At 42.1% G+C, this 10453-nt stretch overlaps 3 protein-coding genes across 3 annotated transcripts; all 3 read right to left on the bottom strand.

Moving 5' to 3' along the window:
• Positions 1–383: 383 nt before the first annotated feature.
• AGABI2DRAFT_178863 (hypothetical protein) lies at positions 384–1840 on the bottom strand. The gene is made up of 2 exons (XM_006461822.1): positions 1165–1840; positions 384–1112 (listed from the first exon to the last, which is right to left on the bottom strand). Exons 1-2 carry the CDS (start codon positions 1826–1828, stop codon positions 439–441), a joined length of 1338 nt encoding a protein of 445 aa, XP_006461885.1. The 5' UTR covers positions 1829–1840; the 3' UTR covers positions 384–438.
• A 608-nt stretch (positions 1841–2448) lies between these two features.
• Positions 2449–4979, bottom strand: AGABI2DRAFT_143635 (hypothetical protein; the record flags this gene model as incomplete). The annotated part of the gene is made up of 10 exons (XM_006461821.1): positions 2449–2514; positions 2609–2635; positions 2665–2704; positions 2820–2895; positions 2942–3139; positions 3569–3884; positions 3950–4075; positions 4149–4397; positions 4484–4852; positions 4920–4979. 10 exons carry the CDS (start codon positions 4977–4979, stop codon positions 2449–2451), a joined length of 1527 nt encoding a protein of 508 aa, XP_006461884.1.
• Positions 4980–5877: 898 nt separating this feature from the next.
• AGABI2DRAFT_118735 (hypothetical protein) lies at positions 5878–8890 on the bottom strand (the record flags this gene model as incomplete). The annotated part of the gene is made up of 12 exons (XM_006461820.1): positions 5878–6168; positions 6215–6604; positions 6665–6907; positions 6960–7142; positions 7202–7298; positions 7364–7530; positions 7604–7698; positions 7763–7806; positions 7897–8093; positions 8161–8352; positions 8436–8660; positions 8735–8890. The coding sequence occupies 12 exons, from the start codon at positions 8888–8890 to the stop codon at positions 5878–5880; spliced, it is 2280 nt and encodes a 759-aa protein (XP_006461883.1).
• Between the last annotated feature and the right edge of the window lie 1563 nt (positions 8891–10453).

Genomic DNA, 10453 nt, shown 5'->3' with positions numbered 1-10453 from the left:
AAAAAAAAGGTTTTTTTTTTGGACCCCCCCCCCCCCCCCCCCCCCCCCCCCCTCCTTTCACCTCCACCAAACTCTATACCTGTTCTTTACCTGTACTTGATACGTACTAACTTCGCTTGGCTGTATCCTTTGTCTCCTCTATGTCTTGTTGAGGGTAATATAACAATCTCATCAAAAGTACGCGTCGCAAAAAAATGGCATTAAGACATTGTTGTAAGCCCTCTCTGGCTTACATCTACCTCGTACGTCAAAAGAGACCTCTATTCTTGGTCATACACATATATTAGTGGAAGATACATGTAAAGGAACTCCTCTTTCTTTCACTCTCCAACGACACACCTCGCGTCTACTGTACTTTCAACGTTCCCGCCTAGTGAGGTCGTCTTTGAACACGACGACCTTTCAATTATTCATAATACATTAAGATATTACTCGTGTCTAATTCATCTCCTGGGGCCGCGTTGTCTTCCCCTTTAGAGTCCCGTATGCGTGCATGACCTCGTTGTAGTGATCACCGCCTTTGGGCAAACTGAGGATTTTTACAACGGTCTCCTCAATGCCGAACTTCTCTTCTGTATCCTTCAACTCGACGGCTTGATCGTCTTCATCATTCCTATACATCAAAGCTGCTGCAATACCAACAGCCAAGTGTTCCGTCGGTAAACCGTGCTTCTTCGCAAGATGGAAAGGTCCCAACAAGCGTTCCTCGACACCCAACTTGCGAAGTGGATTACGTCCTACTCTAGTGAGATCATCCACGACTTCGGGGTTCTTGAAACGGCCAATGGTTTTTTGAATATGCTCTTCCATACCATCCTCATCGAAGACATCGGGATATTCTTTCACCAATGCGTGACCACTCTCGCGCATGGCACCCTGAACAGTCGGGAAGACGTTTGATCGGTCATTGATAGCTTCGCTGATTACTTTGTGCCCGTAGAGTATGCCGAGATAGGCAGTGGTGGCATGCCCACAGTTGAAAGTGTAAAGTTTGCGAGCCTGAAACGCAGGGAGATTTTCTGTCAGAATCATCCCCGGTATTGGAGGGTTGAGGCTAGGCTTGGGACCGTCGTGATTGACGGATTTGAGACTTTTAATATCGACAACCCACTCTGAGATGAAGTGAGAGGCGGATTATTTTGGCAAAGTAATGGACAAACGAACCGAAAAATTTGTCAACCCCGATATTTAAGAGCTTCTTTTGCTCTTGCAAAGGTTGCGGCACGATTCTGTCAACCGAGCAGTTCGCAAACCCGACATAGTCATCGGCCCAGACTTGCGTCTCCTTATCCAGATTATGGTAGACGGCGTCCTTAAGAACATCTGTTGCACCTTTACCATTTTCACAAGCGATGACGTTAAGAGACCCTCCATCTCCTTGCTTGCGAGAAGTGATTCCTCGAGCAATGATGGGAGCAACCTTGTCAAGAGCGCCAAAGCCTATACTAGTGGTGATGAGTTTCATCTCTTTGTCTGCAATGTCCATCGCAAGCTCCATGATACCCTCTTTGTCGCTCGACAGGACGCCAGATACATTGTGTACATGAAAGGGTTTGGGACGTCGGGGTTCGAGATAATTGATGGTGTATGACGTATCGTCGTTGAGTCGATTGATGACTTTAGAATTTATGTCGGCAAAAATGACATAGTAGCCAGCCTTGGCTAGGAGGACGCCGATAAAACCAAGGCCTATGCTACCAGCACCGAAATGAACGGCGGTGGGTTGGTCGAAAGGAGTCAAACTACCAGATGAGCGATGAGATAGCTGGCCTTGGGCGGCTTCTGTGTGGGTAGACTTTTCAGACTGGTCGCTGGTGGGTTGCTGCATGATTGAGATAACAATGGGTGGTGAGACATAAAGGTTGGAGTCATATCAGCTATTAAGCTAGATCCTCGCATCGGACAGTCACTTCGGATAAATTTTGGCACTCGTCATCCCCCGGTACACTACGTCATTCTAACATCACATACTCAAACACTCGGCGAGAGGCTTTTGGAGAGCTCTCGTAATTTCGTGGCTCACAGTTCCACCACTTCGTCAGAAGCGGTGGCAACTGGCACTCCACGCTCGGAGACTAGTAAAGTTCACTGGCAACCAGTATCGAAATAAAAAATATCAACCCGTTCCGAGACACCCGCTGTAAATTAATTCCTGAAATACTGAGAAGGAATGGAACTCCGCGCTTGTTAGTATTTTTACTAATGAATTGACAGTGGACTTTAGAGAAGGCCAGATTCATTCCTATTAAACGGAATCTCCGGCAAGACGCTCATCGATGCAGCGCTAGGCTATTTACTTTCCTGGGGCCATTACAATGTCGGAAAACTCAGGATCGCGTGATCATGCATTTAATAGCCTTGTCAGGCATCTGATCTTATATGGCCTTTTTAGGGTAGTGTTCCCTCACCAGGTCAGCCCTATGATGCCTTACAAGGCGGCGAGGTCCCTTACAAGTTGCCGAGGGCGGCAATCAGTTTGTCCAGGCATGACAATGGCTGGGCAGTCTTATAAGGCTATTATATAAGGTCATTCCATGACAACGCAAAAATATATATGACGATACTCTGATGATACTTATTATACTGACTATATGAATTTTATACTTACTATACTTATTATTATCATGATGTCAACCTGATTATGTATTGCAATTATTTACTTACCTTGCCATGATTCGAACCCGCGACATCTGTTGTAATCATACTATATTATTAACGAGCATAACTTCCACTACACTAAGCATACTTGTTAATACGTTGAAATCAAACTGAATATATCATGTCACTTAGAGACTAGTGGCTCAGAAAAAGATACACACCTTACCTTATGGCTATTGACCCAAAATATCGTATCAACCCTTATTGCGAGTGCTACGACGTGCGGGAACAACTGATCTTGAATTTACCATTTGATTATTAACAGCAGTCACAGTTGCTTGACTTGCTTCAATCGGAGGTGGGGCGCCCACTTTACGTCCACTGCTGACACCACCAACTGTAACACCACGACTCCTTCCACGGCCTCTCCCTCGCTTTGGAGCTTGAACATTGAGAGTATTACTAATAGTCACAGCATTATTAATAGCCGTATCAGCAACAATATTGGCATCTGGATGTGCGAATTGTGCGATCAAGTCATCTATTTGATGAAAAAAAGATTAGTCCCAGATCCGAGCCAAATGTATGAATGTGAGACGAACCATTGTGGACAGATATTATCGCAGAGAATTTCGAGAAGAAGGATTTCGTTCAGGGAAAAGAAGCTCAGCATCTGAGTCACCTGATTCTAATTCAGAATCGTCATTCTGGTGCAGTGAAATCACTGGTTCCGGGAGTCAATGCCGGTATAGTGAAGGATCCCGGGCTGTGAGGTACGTGAAGTTGGCATGTCAGGATGATTTGGTATGGATAGAAGTGATGAAGGAGTATTATTAGGGAGAACCGAGATAATAGGATCGCTGTGGCTAACGGAGCTCAAAGCGGCTCTGAGATCACTAGGGACTGAATTGAGAGGACCTGTAACGTGCCAATCGTGAGTAGTGCGATGAGATCTTATGGGAATATTTACTTTCACTGTTCTGATTCTGCGAAAGAACATCAGCATCTGACCCATATTCTGATCCAGGGTCATCAAATAGCTCGGCATTCATTGCAGCTAAGCGTGCTTCGATAGTTCCATGGGAGTCAGTTGCCTCTGCTCCAGCACTCTCGGTTTCTGTGCCAAAAATTCGCATATTCCATTTTTTGATCAGATCACGAAAGCGAGGGCTTTCAGCATGGAGTTCAATGCGCTCCTTGTATGTTGTATATGCATTAGCATAAGAAATTCCCGATGTAGGACCAATTTCTTCAAAAGTGCGATCGTTGGAGATAAGATACAGTGCCTGATACAAATGGGAAAATAGTTTCGTTATCAGAAGTTCAGATCAAAGAGGCGGAATCAGCGTACCACAACACATGTCCAAGCAATGAATCCTGCGCTGACATGCTTGACTTTCCATACAATACCATTACTTTTCTTTGACGCTTTTTTCCCTTCAAGTGGGCCAGATCCAAAAAGGCATACAATACCAATCTAAATAATGGCCGGAGTTGATTATCAGTGTCGTTTAGAATAATGCCAACAGGGAAATATTATTGATACTCACGCGATATAATACCTCATTCTGAAAAATTCCTTTCGCTTTAACTTCACAATTGGCAAAAATAATAGGAGCTAAGATATCTTTGAAGACTCCTGGCTGATTTTCGTCCTTCTTTGTCAAGTAAAGACCTTGGTAGAATTCACTGGCAGCACGGCGTTCTTCATTAGACCATAGATCGATAGGTTGTTCTGGGAAAACACCGGAAAAAATACTTGCAACTGATTTACGGGCTTTGAGGATCATGTTTGACCGCTGTGTTTGACAGTAAAAAACAAACTAAAACGGAATTATCAAGTTGATAGATCCATAGATAATAAATGGCGAGGAAAAAGACGCACATTATTACCAAACTCAGATATCTTTGCTGATGTCGGATAGGGCTTCAGCTCTGTGGTAGCAGCTTCGAAAAGGCGGAACCGGAGGTGTGCCATGGCGTTCTCATCGCTCAAGTACCGTTCTTCAACAGGAATAGCTTGTGGAGGGCAAGCAACCTGGAATACTATGTATTTGACCCAAGGATAGTCGAAAAGAGTAAATTTGTTTGCCATCAAACGAAGCTCTGCTGTATAGTCGAAGGGTCCTGTAACCGTTACACGCTTGTTTGATTGTTTCGCATCGGCCTTGGCCTTCAGAGAAGCATTCTCCAGCTGAAGACGCTTTATCTCATCACGCGCCTGATCTAGTTGTGTTTGAGTGTTTGCCAAACACTGTAATTTAAGCAACGTTAATGTCGAATAGAAATCAATGTAAGCTAATACTAGTATTGTAACGTACCGCGCGCAAGGTGGCCACTGATTCGGTACCAATATGTTGAGTGATAATGGCGTGGTTCATTGCTACGATAGCACGCCGACGAGTAGGGGATTACAATGGACGACTCGGACAATGGACAATCAATGGGAAGTGATAGAAGTGAGAGTAGTGAGGCTTCCTGCCTTGTATTTCGAGCCAAAACCACGTAGCTTTAAGTATCTATCACCCAATACCTCATGTTCTCATGAGTTCAGGTTGGGAAGCGGTGAGAGCCTCTGAAACTTGAGTTTAGTCAACGAAAGAGTCATAAAAACGTATTCCATGACTCAGTATTCTGCCTCACACAGTTATTGATATTCAATAAAAGCCAAGACAGAATGTGCGAGGCCACAGGCTCACAGTAATATTAACCAATAAAACACAATCGTTGGCATTATTTGATCCATCTTATCACCTTAATTAGACTAATAATACCGATTGATATCATGATTTTAATATCAGTGACATCATGGAAATATGAGACGCAGGTTTTTTACTCAAGCGGTAATTGTGGTTGGAGTAGGATATTATATTCACTATGGCATGACATATTAATTTACTTAATATGATTATATGGAATTCTTCATTATCAGTCGTGCTGAAACTCATAGATTGAATTACACCGAACACGATGCCCGATAAGTTGACTAATATATTGACTAGTCGTTGTATTGACAAGCATCCAACTCTAGGCTTCAAGACTAATAATGAAGATGTTATTAACAAATAAACCAAGTTAGTATTAGGGTATGATCAATGTTATTCAATAGTTTAATACGAACCTCTTGAGGATCTGTCGTCCACGTACAAACATATCCGGATCTAACAGATCAAATAGAAAATGATCTGAGTTCCGATGAGTACTATGATCTCCACTTGATAATAGGACGGCGCCTCGAATGATCGAATGTATGGATATGAATATCACATTCTGGGGTGGTTATTCTCGGTACCAAAGAAGTTCTAACTCGGTATCACTAATCAACCTATTGCGGTGGCGATAAATTTGCTCAAATGGTTGAACATAGGCCAATGCAAGTTCATGTTTGCCAACAGTAAACGTGAAAATTGCAAGCAATCGAGCAAAGAAATTTTCAGGGGAGCCTGCAACCAGTACACAGTCCTGACGTAATTGGCCGTGAAACTTGGGGTTGCACCGTAGTAGGTTGGCTTTCATTTCCCAGTCTGCTGAACATTGGTACCTGACTTCAAGTGTCTTCCATTCTGTTAGCTAGTATGATATGAGCATTATAAGTAAATTAAAATATTGATATCACCTTATTTTCTGCCTTTATCTTGAAATTTCTTGCTCCGGAAGGTCCAAGATCTGGAAATGGAATACCATTTGCTGGAAGAAACACCTTGAGGAAATTTGTCAATCCCTTCCGGAAAGACAAGAATGCGGGATTGTCTGATGTTCGAGATGCCTCAAACTCGGCAAAAGAACAAGGGCTTTCCGGAGACCGCAACTTTCGGAGATCACTGTATTCCTGTGTAATCCTCGCAACCAGATTACAACTTGAATCCTGATTATCAATGGGCTTGGCATCAAAGTCGAGATCCGGACCATTGGCTGTAGTGTCTGACAATTGGCTGATGTTATCCAGGAGGTCAATCCTACTACGTATCAGTTCTGCAACGGCTAGATGGTGATTTGCTTGTAAAATCTATTAGACACGAAAATTTCATATTCTATTAAGCAAGGAAAGTCACTGTTTTTTGCACACCTGGTCAGCATAATCCTTGAAGTTAGTTCGACGTAGGTACATTTGTCGGATTGGACCATGCATCTTCTCATTAGGCTTTGTACTATAGTTCCGAGTTACACCCTTATTACGGATATCGGAGATTAGATGCTTCCGGAGATGGATTTTTGGGAAATTCCATGACTTGACGTCAGAATGTTCGTGTGTTTCATCCTTCTGATGATCAGTAGCTGCTTCTTGGGCTCCAATAAGTTCTAAATATGACTATAATTTAGAGTATAAATCTCTGTTTGGAGTTACGATCATTGAGACTCACCAGGAAGTTGGAGTAAAAATGGTTTTCAAGCTCATCTTGAGCTGCACGAAGAGTCGATTCAGTAAGTAGATTGAAATCTGCATACATCCGAACATTGAGATATCTCCGTAAACATCTCAAGAGATAATAACCCTCTGAGTTTCTGTCATGCGTAAAAACTGCTTGAGACACATACAAAAATATCTGAATGTTAACATTTACATTAATTAATGATACTATAATAGAGGTACTCTATACCATACCTTAGATATGTCTTTATTTTTTGATCCATCGTTGAAAGTGATATTCATAACCGATTGGAAGTGGTTGAGACCCGGCCATCGAGGCACTAAGTCAAATCTATATCATGGTTTCATTAGTATTTGCCTTAATCCATGTATAGAATATTAATGATGAATAATTACTGTGTGTCAATTGCAGAGATACTATTCCGTCCAAGTATTTTGCAAATTTCCTTGAAACGGCCGAAGAAATGATCTTTCCAAAGACCGTTATCATCGGAATGAAGACAATCATAGGAAACGGCAGCATGTAAGTCAGTGAGGTCGGCATTGATAGTCCAAAAGGCATTCTGATTGATAAGATTAGATTTGTCGGCAATAAAATATGAACTTCAACATTAGTAGTTAAAGCACTAGGCATACCTCAACTGGACGAAGGCCATACTGTTTGAGATGTTGTTCCCGTTGTTCTTGTGTTCGCATTTCCATTGCCTCCAAAAAGATTTTCTGCGAATTGACTTGTTGGCGTAATGAGAATTATTTTGAGAGATCCCACTGATAATCTCTCGGTACTAAGCAAACCGGGCAGGGATATAGGCTCTTGACCCCACAAATAAGGGTCATCGCTACACTATAATACCAATTAAAATGTTCGTGAAATAAGAATTTCAAAATTAGAAAGTGTAAGATTGACTTTCAAAGATAATGACACGCACAACTCTTCATAATCTGCAGATAGTATGAGGATAAACGGCCACAGTGAGCGCACTATCTCATCTGCGCACATTGTACTTGATCCCACGTAAGATAATTCAGCAATGTTCGAGAGAAATTGTTTGAAAGAACTATGGTAAACAGCATTTTTAAAGGCAATGAACCCTTTTTTACCGGTCTCCGACGATTCTTCTTTGACCTTTACATATATAATCAACAAAAAGTTATTTATAATGAATTCAGAAACATTGGATATGTTGACGTACAATTGGAAGCCAGCCAACAACGCATCCACCACCTATACCATTACTGTTTCGGATCGTTACTGGCAAGTTACCGAGTCGAGCAATGATAGGATAACCAGTTGCAGTCCCAAATGAAGAGAGCTTGCCTTTATCGGCGTACAAAATAAAAGCAACAAGTCGTGAATTCTCAGGCGCATCCCTTGGAAGCTGACTCTACCAAAATATACGGCGCAAATCATCAGCGCAAATCATCATTGAATTTTATAATCAAAATGTCTTGTTAACAAAATACTAACCTGCGCATTCCACCATGCATCTCCTGACCATGGCTCGTCATAAAACCGCTCCCAGTCATTCCCATTCCATTGATATGTTTTCTCCGGTCCCCAAACGAAATGATTCTTTAGATGAGGCTCCTTGATGATTTCCACAGCCCAGTCCCAAGGGTCACGGTACTTGAATTTAAACTCTCTTGGCTCTGTTTCACGTCCATATTGCTGTTTAATAGTTTTGGTTTGAAACTAATGAGTTTATCTTATCAGTTTGGAGGTATGATAACAGGCGCATTAAAGGTGATATAATAATTAATACTTACAGCTACTCGAAGGCTAGCTGCGTACTCCCACAATCTCAAAGCATTATTTGCATTTTCTACCGTAAACTTCTCGTTGTGGTTTTCTGCCAGTTCAGCTGTTTGGTGTAGAAGGTGAATGTAACGGCTCAATTGCCCTTTGTTTAAACCAATTTCCATAGCAAATTCAAGTACTTCAAAGTCGAGTCGAGTCCGGAATGGTCACCAGGGATGTTTTTCCGGTATGATGTCAGGAAATTTTCTAAGATTATGCTCGTGAACCTTTTTGATGGTTGGAGGGCGGTTGCATGAGGGGTGATACTCGGTATAAATGGAATATGGTTCAGGGATAGTATCCATTATCTTTCCATTCGGATAGCAAGGCAGATGAGGATGATTGGCCGCGCCTGAATCAGAGCCAACATCTGAAAATAATATTAATTGAAGCAGATAATTAGATTAGAATCTATAAATCGATAAACTCACCACTGCCCGACGTCATGATGTCTATATTTCTTGGAATTTCAGATGTTTCAACGGGATTATCAATGGTAACAATGTCTTGAAGTGATGAGGATAGTGGAGTAATACTGTCAAAACAGGCTTGAGCGGCTTCTCTCTGAATCCTGAATTTGGTATATCAATGATAATAAGCATTGTGATGAGTGGGATCTTTACTCGTTAATACCAAGATAGTCAATCGGGAGGTAATTTCCACCTGCTTCAGATGAAGACGGCACTTAAGAATTTACACTCAGTAATTCTGAATCAAAGGAACATTAGAAAGATCATTGCTTGACATACGGCTACCTCGATCCATCGCTTCATCATGCTGTAAGGCCTCTTGTTGTTGCTGCTGTTTTTTAATACATGCTTTTCGGTGTATACCATAACCCCGCCCATTGATTGATCGAGAGCAAATATCACAAGTGCGCTGCATTAACTCGAGAGGAAGGTACAAGTGGTAGTCAATTGTAAAAGTTCGATACTATGATAAGAACACCTTATCTGACATTTCAATCATTGAATTTTTTGCCAGGCAATATTTCATTGATGACGGAATCCGAATCGAGACTTCGAGCCCATGCTGTCACGTGTCAATGCATGATGGTATTTGGATAGGGGTATCTTTCAGCCAGATGCAGGTTTTGGAGAAATCAAATATTTTCTACAATAGAGTGGTATCTAACCTTTGTTTCTATGAGGTTTTGAAGGTCAGAAGGCTGCTGATACACGATTCGGAGACGTTTTTCTCGGTGGAATATTATTAATCACGGATTATATAATGCATGATCCTCGCACAGCCACAGCATCAACAACGAGTCCTGGCAAGGCGTGATCATGATGTAATCATGATATTAGCTAACTTATCAGAATTCACTCAGAATGTTGATGCCTAGCAAGGCCAAATCAGATGCCATCACCTGATCATGCGGCTTGGAATTTTCCGACAAACTGCGGTATCGCCCCAGGGGCTCGCCCTCTCCAGCCTTCTCCAGACCTCATTATCTACCATATTTAACTCATCTGTACCTCGGGCTAGAGGACCAGGATTAAATTAAGATGTTCCAATCATTCCAAAAACAGATTCGAGTCAAGTACTATACTAGCCACTCGGTTTCTAGCAGCGTCTAGGCTCTATCTCGATTCTCGTCTAGCGCTTTCATTCATGTCATGGCCAATGGATGGTTCCTGTCACTGGTTCATGTGATAGCGACACTCGTTACTTGCTCATTGATGCGC

The sequence above is a fragment of the Agaricus bisporus genome (assembly GCF_000300575.1).
Source record: "Agaricus bisporus var. bisporus H97 unplaced genomic scaffold AGABI2scaffold_6, whole genome shotgun sequence".
In the NCBI taxonomy this organism is placed as follows: domain Eukaryota; kingdom Fungi; phylum Basidiomycota; class Agaricomycetes; order Agaricales; family Agaricaceae; genus Agaricus; species Agaricus bisporus.
This window is presented reverse-complemented; position numbering and strand designations above follow the sequence as displayed.